A 19,220-nucleotide genomic window follows, 5' to 3' on the forward strand; every position below is an offset into this window, starting at 1 on the left:
CATTACTGCACGTTACAACCATAAAGGAGCGTAAAAGGCAAAATCTTTAATAATGTGCTTGCAAGAGAGATTAATTTTACAATCTCATCAGCAAGAGAAGAAATGCGCCCAGTGTGCCCGCTCTGCCCATGCATGGCGGTGGTGTGGGGGAGGCGCGGGGCACATTAGCGCTGCTACTCCTGACTTCATTATCGCTGATTGTGGTAGAACATCTCCAATCAATCCCAGGAACTGAAGCTGGCATCTTAAAGGAGCACGTCTATGTATCTGCACCTACTAGGGCCGCCTACACTAACAGCACAAAGGGGAGCCCTCGCCAGGCCTGGGCACTGCTAGGGCCGTGTGTATAACACTGGGACCAGGCATCTATGTGGTGTCAGTATTGTGCCCCCCAGGACCCACTATGTATAGTATCGTCTAAGTACCCCCAGGTCTCCAAATATAGTGCCCCAACACATCCCACACAATATTGTACCCCCTTCTCCTATACAATATAGTATCCTCCAGATTGTACTACTATTTGGTCTACTAGGTGCCCCCACATCGTATTGTGCCCCCCAGATCCCACAGTTGCAGTGAGCACTTATATCATGCCTGGTGTGCGCTCAGTCCACCATCCGACAGGGTCAGCAAGGGGTGGGGTAAACCGTCAGATCGCCCCCTTGTTCACCCCCTGGGTATTGCAGCTCAGTCCCATGCACCTGTAGAATTGGACCGGCGCTCACTTTTTGATGCAAAACAATCTTCGCTTTATCCAGACAGGCCTGACGTGTTCCAGCTACACAGCCACCATGCTGCAAATATATGGATAGAATCCGGGACATTTGGTTATGGACACCCGCTGGTCTAAGGATATATGAGGTATGGGCCTGTACCCCAGGATCTGAGCGCCCCCACCCTACCTCTACAACCTCTAGGCCAGACCAGCAGGCTGACAGCTATTCCTCCTGACTCCCCTATACACATGCACTCTTGGTTCTGCAGACCGTGCAGGAAGATGTTGCTGAGCGTCTGGCTCCGACATATCTCATTACACAACTTGTGACCTCATATGACCTCATTGTGCAGAAACCACTTGTGGACATATATGGGTCATATATAGCACAGCCCTGGTCACGTGACACGTTAGGGCTCATAAATGAAGCTATACTTCCTCTGTCACTTCCCGTTTACAGTGGAAGAGGAACAGAGCAAAACCGAAGTGTCCAGCGATGACATGACAGATGGTTCCTCTTGGCAGCACAAAAATTCAGGTATCGCTTTTCTCCTAGCAGTGGGTGACAGTCAGCAAGCAGGATGCCATAGACCCCCAACAGACTGAATCTACAGGTGATCTCATGTATATGGGGGCGTCTGGGGGGCGGGGTTATATGACGGTGCTTTCTGCTTTTTACTGACGTTCCAGGTGTTTATTAGCAAGAAATTGGCGATACGACTGCAGGATCAGACTACAGAGATTGCCTGTAGTCTGTTACTATGGAGGCGCAGCTACAATTCACTCATTCCAACTAGTTACAAAGTTGCTTGTTTGTTCATTTTAGGTTCTAGTCCTTATAAAGGGGTTGTGCAATCCTAACAACTCACTGCAGGGGTCGCCACTGATCCTCAGCGCTACTATGTGAGCAGGGGACATGTTGTTACCCTGTTATGGGTTCAGCCGCCCTACATTCTTCCCATGTATATGGGGCCAATAGTAACAGGTGAATATTATATTAGACCTCGAAGCTTTGAGAAGTTGCTTTTGTGTCTGAGCCGAGATATTTCCAGGTACCTGCTGACGTCCTCCATTGTGCAGTTATAGGAAGTATACAGGAAATCCCATTATCCCAGGAGCGAACCCCTCCTTAGTATATACGCATCCTTCCTCTGTCCATCCCTTTCATGTAGTCACCATTGTTTTTGCAGGACTTTTGGTGGAGTCTTTATATAGCGGGATAAATCATTTGAACTACGAAGGTTTGATCCTTACGATGTTTCCTGTTCGATGGGTACAATGCCGGGCCCCGGGCACCAGGGCAAAATATGTAACAGCCGGTATGGGTGTCTATTAATGCTTCAGAGCCCCGTGGGCATCAGGACTTCCAATGCAAAGGGGTAAAAAATTGCTATATTTTGCTTCAACCATTAGTTTAGCTATTGCTGAACTTCCCAAAAATTGGTATATTGACCAATAAGTTTTGTTGGGTTGGGGCAATATGGAGAGCCAGTATTGGGGAGCTGGTCTCTTCTTCTGGCCTTCTCTTTCATCTTTGCAGCACGTGGGGTTGAATTCGGTGGTTACAGATTTCGGTTTTTTTCCTCTTTCATATAACTATTCCTAAAACCCAGATCTTCTCGGCCAGGGATTCCCAGGGAAGGGTTAAATCTCAGAGCAGGATGTGCAGTGTATTGTAATAAACATCATGTACTGTGTACACAATTACTGTAGTATACAAAGTGGATTATCTCCATAGCAAAGCCAGGTCTACCAAATGTAACCGGGAGAGGAACAAGTAGGGGCCCTACATAACCAGCAGCAGAGGGAGAACACGCACACTGATGTCACAGTACAGAGATAATACACACACTGATGTCACAGTACAGAGATAATACACACAGTGATGTCACAGTACAGAGATAATACACACAGTGATGTCACAGTACAGGATAATACACACAGTGATGTCACAGTACAGAGATAATACACACAGTGATGTCACAGTACAGAGATAATACACACAGTGATGTCACAGTACAGCGATAATACACACAGTGATGTCACAGCACAGGATAATACACACAGTGATGTCACAGTACAGGATAATACACACAGTGATGCCACAGTACAGAGACAATACACACAGTGATGTCACAGTACAGGATAATACACACAGTGATGTCACAGTAAAGGGATAATACACACAGTGATGTCACAGTACAGAGATAATACACACAGTGATGTCACAGTACAGAGATAATACACACAGTGATGTCACAGTACAGGGATAATACACACAGTGATGTCACAGTACAGAGATAATACACACAGTGATGTCACAGTACAGAGATAATACACACAGTGATGTCACAGTACAGGGATAATACACACAGTGATGTCACAGTACAGAGATAATACACACAGTGATGTCACAGTACAGAGATAATACACACAGTGATGTCACAGTACAGGGATAATACACACAGTGATGTCACAGTACAGAGATAATACACACAGTGATGTCACAGTACAGAGATAATACACACAGTGATGTCACAGTACAGGATAATACACACAGTGATGCCACAGTACAGGATAATACACACAGTGATGTCACAGTACAGAGATAATACACACAGTGATGTCACAGTACAGAGATAATACACACAGTGATGTCACAGTACAGAGATAATACACACAGTGATGTCACAGTACAGGATAATACACACAGTGATGTCACAGTACAGAGATAATACACACAGTGATGTCACAGTACAGGGATAATACACACAGTGATGTCACAGTACAGAGATAATACACACAGTGATGTCACAGTACAGGATAATACACACAGTGATGTCACAGTACAGGATAATACACACAGTGATGTCACAGTACAGAGATAATACACAGTGATGTCACAGTACAGGATAATACACACAGTGATGTCACAGTACAGGATAATACACACAGTGATGTCACAGTACAGGATAATACACACAGTGATGTCACAGTACAGGATAATACACACAGTGATGTCACAGTACAGGATAATACACACAGTGATGTCACAGTACAGAGATAATACACACAGCGATGTCACAGTACAGAGATAATACACACAGTGATGTCACAGTACAGGATAATACACACAGTGATGTCACAGTACAGAGATAATACACACAGTGATGTCACAGTACAGAGATAATACACACAGTGATGTCACAGTACAGGATAATACACACAGTGATGTCACAGTACAGAGATAATACACACAGTGATGTCACAGTACAGGATAATACACACAGTGATGTCACAGTACAGAGATAATACACACAGTGATGTCACAGTACAGGATAATACACACAGTGATGTCACAGTACAGAGATAATACACACAGTGATGTCACAGTACAGGATAATACACACAGTGATGTCACAGTACAGGATAATACACACAGTGATGTCACAGTACAGGATAATACACACAGTGATGTCACAGTACAGAGATAATACACACAGTGATGTCACAGTACAGGGATAATACACACAGTGATGTCACAGTACAGAGATAATACACACAGTGATGTCACAGTACAGGGATAATACACACAGTGATGTCATAGTACAGAGATAATACACACAGTGATGTCACAGTACAGAGATAATACACACAGTGATGTCACAGTACAGGATAATACACACAGTGATGTCACAGTACAGAATAATACACACAGTGATGTCACAGTACAGGATAATACACACAGTGATGTCACAGTACAGAGATAATACACACAGTGATGTCACAGTACAGAGATAATACACACAGTGATGTCACAGTACAGGATAATACACACAGTGATGTCACAGTACAGAGATAATACACACAGTGATGTCACAGTACAGAGATAATACACACAGTGATGTCACAGTACAGGATAATACACACAGTGATGTCACAGTACAGAAATAATACACACAGTGATGTTACAGTACAGGATAATACACACAGTGATGTCACAGTACAGAGATAATACACACAGTGATGTCACAGTACAGAGATAATACACACAGTGATGTCACAGTACAGAGATAATACACACAGTGATGTCAGTACAGAAACAATACACACAGTGATGTCACAGTACAGGGATAATACACACAGTGATGTCACAGTACAGAGATAATACACACAGTGATGTCACAGTACAGAGATAATACACACAGTGATGTCACAGTACAGGATAATACACACAGTGATGTCACAGTACAGAGATAATACACACAGTGATGTCACAGTACAGGATAATACACACAGTGATGTCACAGTACAGAAATAATATACACAGTGATGTCACAGTACAGGATAATACACACAGTGATGTCACAGTACAGAGATAATACACACAGTGATGTCACAGTACAGGGATAATACACACAGTGATGTCACAGTACAGAGATAATACACACAGTGATGTCACAGTACAGGATAATACACACAGTGATGTCACAGTACAGAAATAATACACACAGTGATGTCACAGTACAGGATAATACACACAGTGATGTCACAGTACAGAGATAATACACACAGTGATGTCACAGTACAGAGACAATACACACAGTGATGTCACAGTACAGGGATAAAACACACAGTGATGTCACAGTACAGAGATAATACACACAGTGATGTCACAGTACAGAGTTAATACACACAGTGATGTCACAGTACAGGATAATACACACAGTGATGTCACAGTACAGAAATAATACACACAGTGATGTCACAGTACAGGATAATACACACAGTGATGTCACAGTACAGAGATAATACACACAGTGATGTCACAGTACAGAGATAATACACACAGTGATGTCACAGTACAGAGACAATACACACAGTGATGTCACAGTACAGGGATAATACACACAGTGATGTCACAGTACAGAGATAATACACACAGTGATGTCACAGTACAGAGATAATACACACAGTGATGTCACAGTACAGGGATAATACACACAGTGATGTCACAGTACAGAGATAATACACACAGTGATGTCACAGTACAGGATAATACACACAGTGATGTCACAGTACAGAAATAATACACACAGTGATGTCACAGTACAGGATAATACACACAGTGATGTCACAGTACAGAGATAATACACACAGTGATGTCACAGTACAGGATAATACACACAGTGATGTCACAGTACAGGGATAATACACACAGTGATGTCACAGTACAGGGATAATACACACAGTGATGTCACAGTACAGAGATAATACACACAGTGATGTCACAGTACAGGATAATACACACAGTGATGTCACAGTACAGAAATAATACACACAGTGATGTCACAGTACAGGATAATACACACAGTGATGTCACAGTACAGAGATAATACACACAGTGATGTCACAGTACAGAGATAATACACACAGTGATGTCACAGTACAGAGACAATACACACAGTGATGTCACAGTACAGGGATAATACACACAGTGATGTCACAGTACAGGATAATACACACAGTGATGTCACAGTACAGGATAATACACACAGTGATGTCACAGTACAGGATAATACACACAGTGATGTCACAGTACAGGATAATACACACAGTGATGTCACAGTACAGGATAATACACACAGTGATGTCACAGTACAGAATAATACACACAGTGATGTCACAGTACAGGATAATACACACAGTGATGTCACAGTACAGAGATAATACACACAGTGATGTCACAGTACAGGATAATACACACAGTGATGTCACAGTACAGGATAATACACACAGTGATGTCACAGTACAGAGATAATACACACAGTGATGTCACAGTACAGGATAATACACACAGTGATGTCACAGTACAGGATAATACACACAGTGATGTCACAGTACAGGATAATACACACAGTGATGTCACAGTACAGGATAATACACACAGTGATGTCACAGTACAGGATACACCTATCACATAACGAAATCTTCCATCTTATCTTGTGACACAAGCCATGTCTCTTAGTACATACCCTGCTGGTCACACACCGGCCTCCACCCACACCCCAGAGGACACTGACAGGCTGACGTGCTGATACAGATGCATTAGCTGAGGTCATGTTATACAGAACACGTCTCCTGTTATAGACAACCCCTGTAATATAATTATTACTGCACTGGGGTTTAACCACTTCATCACCACACACAGAGCGACTTATACACTGCAGTTGTAGGGACATAAAATCTGCATCTTCTGTCACCTTATACATGGACACATTTATCATTGAGAAATTTGGAAATTTCCAGTGACCTCCACAATGGAAGCCGAGCTTTTTATCTACAAACACTTGTCCATGGGCTGTATCTGGTATCGCACTTATCCTATTCTCGGTCTCATGTTCAGGGGTCACTACAATTGTTGTGGAACTACAACTGCGAGGCCTTGCTAGGAGTTGTAGTCACACCGCAGTCGCAGGATGATGGCTATTGTATATACTGATATGATATAACAGTCCTGGTGGGATATAAGAGTCTGATGACATCACAAACCGATAGTAGGTCGCGTCTCTCATTGAAGAGAGCGGTGTAAGGAGATTTATTACTCAGGCAATGCTATATGGGATAAACAGTATGAGAATGAGTTTATAGTGGTCAGATATAATGTGCACCAAGCCCTAATATTACAGCCAGTGCCGGGCGCAGTCACGGTGACAAGTGACTATTAGATTCCCAAATCTATAGATCCCACAGGTGGTAGGGAGAGGCCAGGATCTTATAGGAACCCCCAGCCTGGTGCACATGTCAGCGGCTGTCATCACATGTGCACACGTCCAGGCTCTTAGACACTTGCAGTCTGTCTTGTGGCTTTAGTTTACCTTTGCCCTAGTTTTTGTATGGCAGGTTTATAGATAGGACTAGTCAGCGACTACATTGGTGCACCGCCCTGTGCTGAGTTATACAGATAGTCCCGGGATGACAAAGTTATGTCGTAAAACTTGACATTGCAGGTAATTCACCTTCTGTTCTGCCTTAAGAGCAGAAAACTAAGACCCATGGCAAAACAGTTCCATCACATGGCACCAATAGCACCGTGGACACGACTGACTTATAGCGTAGTCACGTCATTACATCACATGTGACTATATCCACAATGGCGCCACCAGTGAACACGTGAACATACAGCGGTCAGATATGTGTGCCATGTATTCACGTCCCTATAGCTGCACTGGATGACAGAAGCCAACCCCATAGTGTGTGTCCCATTGGGGCGGTCGGGCACCGCTGGCGTTGGTCATGTGACGCCTCATATTACAATTTGTTGCTGTTACAGGACATTCTGATACTTTTATTAAAACAAATCTACTAATTCTTGATCGCCCTAGTGATCCCAGTGACACCACAGCCCTCTCTGGGCACCCAGTGTCACGTCCCCGTATCTGACCCCACAGCGCCCCCACTCCCGGCCCTGTAATCCTGCACATTACAGATTTAGCAAGTATGTAAAAGAAATTCTATCTTAGTTGCCCATTGCAACCACAGTTTATTTTGTAAGCTGATGCAACATGGATGCTTCTGTGGCTACCCATAATAACCAATCACAGTGCAGCTTTCATTACGTATTCTGCTGCTGCAAAATGAAAGCTGCACTGTGATTGGTTGCTGTGGGAGACAAGAGATACTAGTTACCCATAATAGCCAATAACAATACAGCTTTCATTTTGTATTCTCCTTCAGCAAAATGAAAGCTGTGCTGTGATTGGTTCCTATGGGAGACAAGAGATACTAGTTACCCGTACTAACCAATCACAATACAGCTTTCATTTTGTATTCTCCTTCAGCAAAATGAAAGCTGCGCTGTGATTGGTTCCTATGGGAGACAAGAGATACTAGTTACCCATAATAGCCAATAACAATACAGCTTTCATTTTGTATTCTCCTGCAGCAAAATGAAAGCAGCGCTGTGATTGGTTGCTATGGGCAACTGAGACAGTTTTGCTTTTAGCTGAATGAAGCAGCCCCATTCTGCCTTAAGAAGGGGCGTGGCGCAGCTCTAACCACACCTATCGCTTAGACTATCCCCGCCCACCCATGCCGACCACGTGCACAGACCAGTGTTTGTGCGATGACAGCCTCTCGGCCCCGCCCAGTTGATCTGCGTAGCGCCGCCCCCCAGTCCCCGCTCCTCGGTGCAGGCTGCACTTGGTGTCAGAGAGAGGGCTGAGACGGCGCGGGGCAGACGGGCGGCATCACCCGGCGGGAGCGGGCACAGCATGACAGTCCGCGGCTAGGAGCGCCCTGACGGCTGGGTAAGGCGGCGGTGCTGGTGGGTGTGCGCCCGGGCTATGGCTCAGCATCCTCGCTGGTGCTGCTGGTGCTGCTCTCGGGGTGTAGTGGCAGCTGCTCGGTCCCCTCTCTGCCCCCTCACTGGTCCCCTCTCTGCTTGTGCCTTGTTGCTGGGGCTGCCCGTGTTCAGTGCCCGGCTCTTGGCACAGGCTGTACCTGGCAGCAGACTGGCACATCATTGTTGTTTGGCCATCACTGCCCAGTTTTTGGCTTTGGGGCTGACCCTCTCTTGGCAGGCAGGTCATTGGATTAATGGGCACTTTAGTAAGCTGGCAGCAGGAGGGGCAGAGGGGTCTAATGGGCACAGGTAAGGATGGATGGGCATATAAAGGGCACCGGCTAAGAAGAGGTTAATGCTGTCCACTCTCTTATTCCTCACTAGTGCCAGTGTTGTTGGGTTAGAGCTGGTTTCATCTTGGCTGCAGAGCTGACACTCCTATTTCTCCCTATTTCCAGTGTTATTGGGTATGAGCTAGATTCCTCTTGGCTGCAGAGCTGACACTCCTATTCCGCGCATGTACCAGTGTTGTTGGGTATAGGCTGTCATTATTTTGGCTGCAGAGCTGAATTCCCTTTTGGCAGTTGTCTTGATGGCTGTGATGATTGGTGCTCTTTCTTCTTTCTTGGCTGCAGAGCTGACAATCCATATTGAGTCTATATTGATGGCCAGGTAGTAGTGAGACAGACAGAGCGGACTTCTACTTGCTTTACATGTGCCTGTATTGGGTGGTGGAATGGATTGTGCCCATGTGGCTGGGTATAATAAAGCTCTTTCTCTGCCATCTCTCTGACTCCCTCTGCCATGCCTGTGCCTATATAGATGGGTATGATAATGTATATATTTGTGTTGTCTCTTGGCTGCAGAGCTGACTCTCCCTTTCCCTGCCTGTGTCTATATTGATGAGTATAATAATGTCTATGCTTGTGCCATCTCTTGGCTGCGGAGCTGACTCTCTTTCCATGTCTGTATTGGTAGGTTTGTGCCATCTTCTGGCTGTTTTTCTTGTTTATGCTTCTGCCTGTATTGTAGAGTATAAGAGGAATCTCTTCTCACTGTTTAACTGGTTCTGCCGTGCTTGTGCCAGTCTTGATGGGTAGGATTATGTATAGATTGGTGCCATCTCTTGTCTGCAGAGCTGACTCTCCTTTGTCTTTCTTGTGCCAGTCTTGATGGGTAGAATTTTATAGAGGTTTGTGCCATCTCTTGTCTGCAGAGCTGACTCTCCTTCGTCTTTCTTGTGCCAGTCTTGATGGGTATGATTATTTATAGGTTTGTGCCATCTCTTGTCTGCAGAGCTGACTCTCCTTTGTCTTTCTTGTGCCAGTCTTGATGGGTAGGATTATTTATAGGTTTGTGCCATCTCTTGTCTGCAGAGCTGACTCTCCCTCGCCTTTCTTGTGCCAGTATTGATGGGCATGACTATATGTAGGTTTGTGCCATCTCTTGCCTGCAGAGCTGACTCTCCCTTATCATGCTTGTGCCAGTATTGATGGGCATGACTATATGTAGCTTTGTGCCATCTCTTGGCTGCAGAGCTGACTCTCCCTCACCGTGCTTGTGCCAGTCTTGATGGGCATGGCTACATATAGGTTTGTGCCACCTCTTGTCTGCAGAGCTGACTCTCTCCTTGCAGGGTGCCTGTATAATAGTAGACAGCAGCCTGCACCAGTGAGTATACTGACAGGCGACCCCCGGCTTACTCACATTCCTGCATTCCACATATTCTTCACATGATCTCCTGGCAGATAATGCCGCGTGGTATCGATGTGTTCGCAGATAGGGCAGAGCTTGTGTTTTTAGCATTGATCTCCTGGCAGCTCGTGGCATTGATTATTGAGTGCCGGAGAGAATCGCTGCCTTTCATCTTCTGACTATCTCAGCTCTACTTGACATTGCTTCTTGCACAGATTGCTTCTGATGATGCCCTTTTGTCCTGGTATATTGCCATTGCTAGGCTGGCATAGTCTGTAGATACTAATGATCCCCCCCGGGCTTTACCTGAGTTTGCCCAATCTGTATCCTCTTTGTTCCGCGGTGTGGCAGCGATTTCTCTTTATTCCTGATGCCCTCACCCCTTTTTGATGCCACGTGACCTTCACCTGTTTGCACAAGACTGTAAATTCCATATATACCATGTAGTGAAAAGTATCAGATCATAGTAATCTAGGACGGGGGTAATAGGGGCAAAAATACCCCGAGATGTCCTGTACCCCATATCCCTGACTGTGCCTGCTAGGAGTCGTAGTCCTACAAGTTACCTGGGTGTAGTTTTCAGCATGCACCACTATGATGTCATCGCGGTACTTGTATGTGCATATAAATACACCCGTCATCATGGTTTCTATATACTGTATCTATATTTGCACTGAACGTATACACCCCATGCTACAGTATATATATATATATGTATTGGTGTGTATGCCTCTGTCAGTCCTAGGACTCTGTGCACCTGTCTTGTCTTCCTTCACACATACCTTAAAGGGATGGCTGGAATAACCGGTGCATCCTGTGCAGGTCTGTACGGTTTGCCAGCGCTTTAACCCTCTGCCTGCCAGGCGGGAGCCTTCAGCCGCCTCTCTACATTCAGTAGCAATAATTCTGTCACCGCCCAGTCTTTGTGGAGCGGATCAGCCGCCTGCTGGTTTTCTAATAAAAGAATGTGGTCGACTCTCTTCGTGTTGCTCGTGGTGAGATCTGGTTAAATGCAGGAACTCTTGACCTAAATGAATGACTGCGAGTAGTAATGGCCTCTCATAATGTGTGACCGCACAGCAGAACGAGGAAAGTTTAACCCTGTGCTGCCGCACTCTGCCTACAGGATGCTACATGGTTTTCAGTGTTACTGTACCTTTAAGAGCTGGCGTTGACTTCTGTATACAAACACGGACAGAATGAGACTCATTGGGCGGTGTATACACAAGTGTAGATTTCATGGCGTCTTCTTGAGTCATTTTCGAGGGCACTTGTAAGGGTAATACATGCTGGGTGACAACCACTGATGGTAAGCATTACAGTGTCCTTAAAGGGGTTGTCCATATTCGATAATCCTTTTTTGCTAGAAGGGTCCCAAGATGATCTCAGGTTGTCCTGCATCTGAGACCCCTGGCTGTATTCTTTGGATGAACCCTGGTGTCTTCTTCAATCATTGTCAAGTTAATGTATGCTGAGTGACAGCCATTAGTGGCAGCTAATACAGGACCCTTAAAGGATTTGTCCATTTGGAGAGTTAGAAGGGTCTTCAGGTGATCCCAGGTCGCCCTGTGGCCGAGACCCCCAGTGATAATATTTGGATGAATCCTGCAACTTGTGCTTAATTCTTCTACAGCACCTCCGCAGGTGAAATGAAGCATTACACAGTACCAAAGTAAATCTGTAGACTGCCCTTATAATGCATGACTGTGACGGGTCCTCCGACTAAACTAGGCTAGGACTACTTGGCGACTTTGGCTGCTGGACATGTTGCACGGCCTGCATTGCAGCTAAGGGATGTTGCACAGCCTGCGTTGCAGCGACTGAATGTGAACATGGCCATAATGCGACCAGCAAGTTACCCTGACTGAATCCAAACCTGCTGAATTTGAGTCATTGTAGGAACCAGACCGCCCCTTTAAGGGTGTCACCCAGCTCGCCACACACCCTGATGAGCGTATACACCTACATACTAATATCCATGTAGAGCTGTGTCCGTGTCTGTGACCTGCGGGGCCTCCGGGGCGAGCTGTCTGATACATTATTGATGTGATCCTCAGAGTCTCCTCTTAGTTTGGCGTTTCTCTCTTTGGTTTTTGGCAGTACCCCAATGATGCCTGAAGACGGATCCCCCGGGCTCAGTCCGCACGATGCCCCGTACGAGGACCTGCAGCGATACACCAATGCAGATGGACAGCAAATATACTGCAAATACTGGAAGCCGACAGGTCAGCCGAGGTAAGAGGAACTCAACGGGGGGCAGAATGTGCTTTAATTTGAGCCCTTTTAATTGACGTCGCTGCTTCTAGTCCTTCTGGAGCCTCGGATTTAAAGGGGATCTCTGCAAGTGTCACCAGATAGTGAAATCTTATATTTTCTATTCTATTTTCCGCATATGATTATGTGCCGGCCATCTTGCCTGATCTCCTCTGCTCTGTTAACAGCATTTAGTGATCTACTTTACAGCACAGTCATGGCCATAGGCAGCAATAGCCTCGACTCATTGAGGTCTATGGGAAATCTAGTATTAGGCTTAGAGGTCAGAGTTGAAATTGCAGGATATATTATTTTAAAAAAAATGCCAAAGATTCTTAAAAATTTGGTTAAAAATTGGTCTTTTTCAGGTGAAACACTCCCTTTAAAAGGAAAGTATTGTTATTAGGGATTCTCCCAATTGTTAAAGGGATTGTTCATGATAAGAAAACCATGGCGGTGTCCGCAGGGCGTGTGCTATTGCAGTCTACTCTAGTCACCTCATCGGAGCTGCAATACCAGACACAACCCACGGATCTATGAGGCGCTGTTTCTCAAAGAAGGCAGCCATGTTTTTCTTATCTTGAACAACCTCTTGATATGACTTTCCTGGTAAGTTCTGCCACTTTCTCATAGACACAATCTTCAAGGTATCAATCTGGAATCCACATATGTCTTACGGAACCAATCATCATGTTACATTGTAGTCGGAGAACTCCTTTAAGCCGTGACAGTAGCTCCTCAGCATCTGCCCTCCGATACGTGCTGAGGAGCAATGACTTGTAGCGACGTATCGATGTGCGTTATTTTATGGCCCCCTCCCGCTATCCGCTGACGTTCCTTTCCTATAGCGGCTGCAGGATTTGTGCAGACAATACCCGAGCGTTACACAGCGGGCTGCTTATGCAAATGAAATGGCGAGATGGAAATTAACGAAGATTGTAATGAAATCTCTTTTAAGAAGACGCCTGGAGATGAGACAGTTGGAGCAGACGTGCAGGATATAGCGCCGCTCTCGCTGTGTGTATATAGCGGCACAGTGTCAGCGATCGCAGCTGTAAACAGGGACAAAGTTATAGAGTCAGGTGTGCGGCGCGCGGCTATCCGGTTCCACCGGTTATGGGGACTGAGAAGTCAATAACATATACTGTATATGGAACCCTATAATGAATCTATAGTGAGTGGTACGTTCCAATGACACAGTGTTACCGTGTGACCAGAGACAGTGCACATGAACCTGCAGGTCACATGACTGACTGAGAGGTTCACACCACAGGCGGTTTTCTATCACTGTACCTGGTATAGTAGAAAACTGCAAGCGTAAGGTAATACGACATTTATAGACGTACCTAATGTACCGCCATATGTCTCCCGTTTTTTTTTTTGCATTTTGATAGATCACCGTGCTATATCAGACTTGTATTATTGGCACTGGGGGCATCTGTATCATATGGCAGCACACGGAACACCGTACCATGGTCCATGGACTATCTACAGCTTCATATTACATGTGTGCGCCTCCAAACAGCCCCTGAGTTCTGTGTACGGAGCTTTTTAAACAATTTTACAAAAAATAATGTCATATATATATATATATATATATATATATATATATATATATATATTGGGATTTTGGGGCATTAAAAAAAATTATAAAATCTGCCATCTATCACTTGAATCCCTAGATATATAAAAAAAAAAAAAAAAAAAAAAAAAAAAAAAAAACAAATAAAAGTGAGAAAAAAAATTAAGCATTGTATTTTAAGGAGAATTTGCAAAATATAAAGAAAAAAGTTTTAAAAATTTTCCAAAATTTCAATAAAAATATTTAGCTTTTTTTATGCATTTGCAAATTTATACCGTGATAAAGGAAAAAAAATTATAGTGTAAAAAATTTTGCTTCTTTTTCTGTTTTTTTTTTTACAATTGCAAATTTTACCCCTAAAAAACAGAAGAAAGAATCTAACTCTAAACATGTTATAAAAACCACCGCAGTCCTGGCCTCATTGCAAATGTGTTATCTGGCGGTACTAATGGGGGCGCTGCTGAGCCGGGCAGGAGATGGGTATCAGGTCCGGGGTCTGTGCACTACACGTGGGTTTTGCTTCCTTCCCCTCCACATTAGGCAGTTCCCCCACTGACAGCCGTTGTTCTCAGGGGGGGTCACAGCAGCCGGGCCCCCTGCCATCAGCCTATTGCCGGGAGAACTATGCAGTGATGTCAGTCGGGTTGAGCACCTGGTGACCATCTGAGTCGTGTTTCTCCATATCTGCCCACAGAGGAGATATCAGGGGCCCTGCTGTACACGTGAAGGTAATTCCGCACTTACTGACAGTTGCCATTTGCGGTCTATAAAATTTTCACCTCATTCATTATCTTCCATCTTGACTGCTTGGCTCATATATTTCTATGTTCAGCCACAGCTTAGTTAATAGGAGGCTCAAGTTGTCTGAAATCTGCTCAGACTCCTTTTTTCTCCACCATGCTTTATACTGCAGCCCAGATAATTTAGGCTAAATGCTGTAGATAAGTAAAAATACAGCAGGATATTCAAGCAGCGGTTGTTAATACTGAGAACATGTGTCTGGTCCATATTCCGGGTGTATATTCTGCATTATTCATATACCTGGTCCATATATGGGTGTATATTCTGCATTATTCATATACCTGGTCCATATACGGGGTGTATGTTCTGCATTATTCATATACCTGGTCCATATACGGGGTGTATGTTCTGCATTATTCATATACCTGGTCCATATACGGGTGTATATTCTGCATTATTCATATACCTGGTCCATATACGGGGTGTATGTTCTGCATTATTCATATACCTGGTCCATATACGGGTGTATATTCTGCATTATTCATATACCTGGTCTATATACGGGGTGTATGTTCTGCATTATTCATATACCTGGTCCATATACGGGGTGTATGTTCTGCATTATTCATATACCTGGTCCATATACGGGTGTATATTCTGCATTATTCATATACCTGGTCCATATACGGGGTTTATATTCTGCATTATTCATATACCTGGTCCATATACGGGGTGTATGTTCTGCATTATTCATATACCTGGTCCATATACGGGGTGTATATTCTGCATTATTCATATACCTGGTCCATATACGGGTGTATATTCTGCATTATTCACACTAGTTCTAATATTGTCTCTAGAAATACACAAGTTGCAGGATCCCAGTACAAGTAGTAGGACCCGGGGTTACTGTGTCAAAGTTTAGTGACTGTCAAGACAACTCCTGGGCAGGCTGACGTGACCGCCTGGGACGGGACCTTTGGTTTGTTACTGTAACTCTCCGGCACCGTCCACCATCACACCGTGACGGCGCAGGTTATGAGGGTCATTGATCCCATGAACCTGCCTGAAGATCTGTTGCAGCCCTGATACATTGTAACAGTGAGTGCAAACAGTATGGCATGTGCTCTCTAACTGTATGTGGGTGGAGCTTGTCACGAGAAGGGCGGGGCTTAAAGGACAAGTCCATTTTGCACAATCCCTTTTGTAAGTTCAGTCCCTGATCCTTGGCCATCTCCTGTAATCTTTGTAGGAACTCCATTGCATGTATTTAGTTTTCCTGCAGCATCTTCAGAAAGGAAATTAAAGGGAGTGTCACCAGAATCCAGCGTATCACACCAGCCCCACAGACAGATCGTTTAGGGTCACCTGAATTGAACGGTGTTTTCCCCGTGTGAATCGATGCCTCTGTTACCGAGATCTAGTCCTCTTTGGAGCTATGAAGTCCCCTTTAAAGTAATGGCCGCCTCCTCGTTGTTTGAAAGAGCTCATTTGCATATTGACAAAATGATGAAATCGCTGTAATGGAGGCAACGATTGACAAGAGGAAAACGCTGTCGAATCGGGTAACCCCAACCTATCTATCTGCAGGCTGGGTTGATATGTTGGGTGTGGTGACACACTCCCTTTAAGTTTTACCTATTGGACAACCCCTTTAAGACCCCCCACCTAATATACCAGTAACACATTCCCACCCAGCCCACTACATGTGTAGCTGACTCCTCGCTACACGCCGACTCCAGATGGGATGTAATAACCAGACTCGCATGTTTGCGGGTTACGTGAAGGGAATCGCGTGTCAGTAACAGCTAATAAATCCGCCTCGGAACTGGGAAATAACCTGATGTGGTTGGTGCAGACACGGTGTCATTCTGGGGTTCGGCTAATAGCGGTGACACCGACTCATTCTCTGTGATCTAGTACGAGAGCGACGCCAGTTACTTACTATGAAGAACGTACATGACGGAGACGGCCGAGCAACGCGAAGGATACGGCTCATATTGTCTCCAGACAATAATCTTCAGTTATGTTAATCCTATTTTTTAAGAATTTTTGTTGCTTTTTTTTTGTTTGTTTGTTTTTAAAGTTACTAAATCCTGCATTTTTTACTTTGGCCACTAAGCCTAATAATAGACCAACACTTTCAATGAATGTCGGCTTTTGTCATTGACATCACAGATGAGATTAAAGTAGAAGATAACACCTCTATAGATGACACCACCGAGCCATCATTGCATCACGCCTGATGATGTCACAGATTAGCTCCTCCCCCTCCCTGCACAGGGCATAGCTAGGAAACTTTCCCATAGACCTCAATGAGTCTGGTCATCTATAGGTGATCCTCCATATACATCCCAGGTAGAACTAGTTATACCGCCGCCTGTATCGCTGCAGCCGGGTCCATTGTTAACAAGGGCAGGGACATTCCTGGAATCGCTAGAGCGGCCAATGGACTCTGGCTACGTCGCCGTGCACACTATTTATATGCACATTACCCACTGTATAGCATTCTGTACCTGGGTGCGGTGCTATTTATTTTAACACCATGTGCGCTGACCACTTGTGCGCTCTATCACCAGTTTATCTGGGGTCGCCCCAGTGTTAGTCCAATAAAATGAAGGCTCTATTCACACGTGGTACACAAGATGCAATGTTTTCACCCCACAGCGGGGGTACAGCTCTTTTATTATAGTGCCTGTAGACCTCCACCCTTCCTGCGATAAGACCGGGTTTCTTGCACAGAATTGCTCTTTATCGCCTGTAATTTGCAGCCCGGCCCCGGATGAATCTTCTGAATAGATTTTGCAGCAGACAATGGCCTCCACGGCCGCGTCTGACATGACAGGTGCATCTCCCATCAGCGCGCCGTCCGCCAGGTATCTGTATCGCCAGCAGGTTCTCCATCAGCTTCATCAAAGGATTATAGGAAAGAAAAACCATTTATGTAGTGAGTGGAGGAAGGTCTGGAGACGTGACCTCAGGTGGAGGACGGCAAGGACGCCGAGACGGCTCAAGGTCACGTCTACACGGCTCAGCTGCCATCTCCAGTCTCAGCGATGTGACAGATACTTAGTGAGATTCGGTGCAGAACGACTCAATACCGGAGCTGTCCATCACCTGGTGGCGGCTTCCTGACGCTTCCTGACGAATTGATATGTGTGTGGAAATGAATTGACTGCCCCCCCTCCCCCCCATCTTCGGGAATATTACTAGTTTATGAAGCCACTTCCTTCTCTGGTGTTGCAGAATGGCGGCATTGACAGACTGCTACTACTTCTTCTTCTCCTTTTTCTCTTCCTCCTCTTCTTCTCTTTCTCCTTCTACGTCTTCTCCTTCTCTTTTATCTTCTCCTTTTAATGTCATTTGATTAAATCCAAGGGGCGACCATTGGAAATTAGGGGACCCCTGATATAATTGTGGACCCCTGATGAGGCCTCTGTGGGATGTTGGGGGTATTGATCAATGCAATGGTTTATAGCAGGGGTAGGGAACCTTCGGCTCTCCAGCTGCTGTGAAACTACAACTCCCAGCATGCTCCATTCACTTCCATGGGAGTTTCAAGAACAGCAGAGCAAGTATGCATGCTGGGAGTTGTAGTCTTGCAACATCTGGAGAGCCGTACGTTCCCTACCCCTGGTTTATAGGATGGAGCATCATAGGGGGATAGAAGGCGATTTGGGAGGGGGGGGGGAATCCTTTTGGACTACTTTGACAGCCAATATGTTGATACAAGTGACAGAGGCTTCAGGGACAGAGGTTTGGTGTAAGGAAATAGGAATTTGGGGCTATGGATCTAAGTGCATTGGCATATAGGAAGCAGGGAGGGAATCCCTTTAGATTTAGGGGACCCTGATATGTTGTTGCAAATGATGGTAGGCTCTTGGGCAAGG

General features: G+C 45.0%; 1 protein-coding gene across 4 annotated transcripts in view; it reads left to right on the forward strand.

The window, feature by feature from the left end:
* Window positions 1-1,103: 1,103 nt before the first annotated feature.
* The window catches only part of MGLL (monoglyceride lipase), a 47,066-nt gene continuing 28,949 nt past the window's right edge, over window positions 1,104-19,220 (forward strand). For 2 of the 4 annotated variants that reach the window (XM_075286626.1, XM_075286628.1), the window contains exons 1-2: window positions 8,914-9,024; window positions 12,855-12,989. In XM_075286626.1, coding sequence (XP_075142727.1) covers window positions 12,862-12,989 — 128 coding nt within the window. In that variant the 5' untranslated portion in view covers window positions 8,914-9,024; window positions 12,855-12,861. Of the gene's footprint in view, window positions 1,254-8,913; window positions 9,025-12,854; window positions 12,990-19,220 lie in introns of those variants that run through there. The other 2 variants (XM_075286629.1, XM_075286627.1) reach the window with 2 other exon arrangements.

Source organism: Leptodactylus fuscus, chromosome 9 (assembly GCF_031893055.1).
Source record: "Leptodactylus fuscus isolate aLepFus1 chromosome 9, aLepFus1.hap2, whole genome shotgun sequence".
Classification (NCBI taxonomy): domain Eukaryota; kingdom Metazoa; phylum Chordata; class Amphibia; order Anura; family Leptodactylidae; genus Leptodactylus; species Leptodactylus fuscus.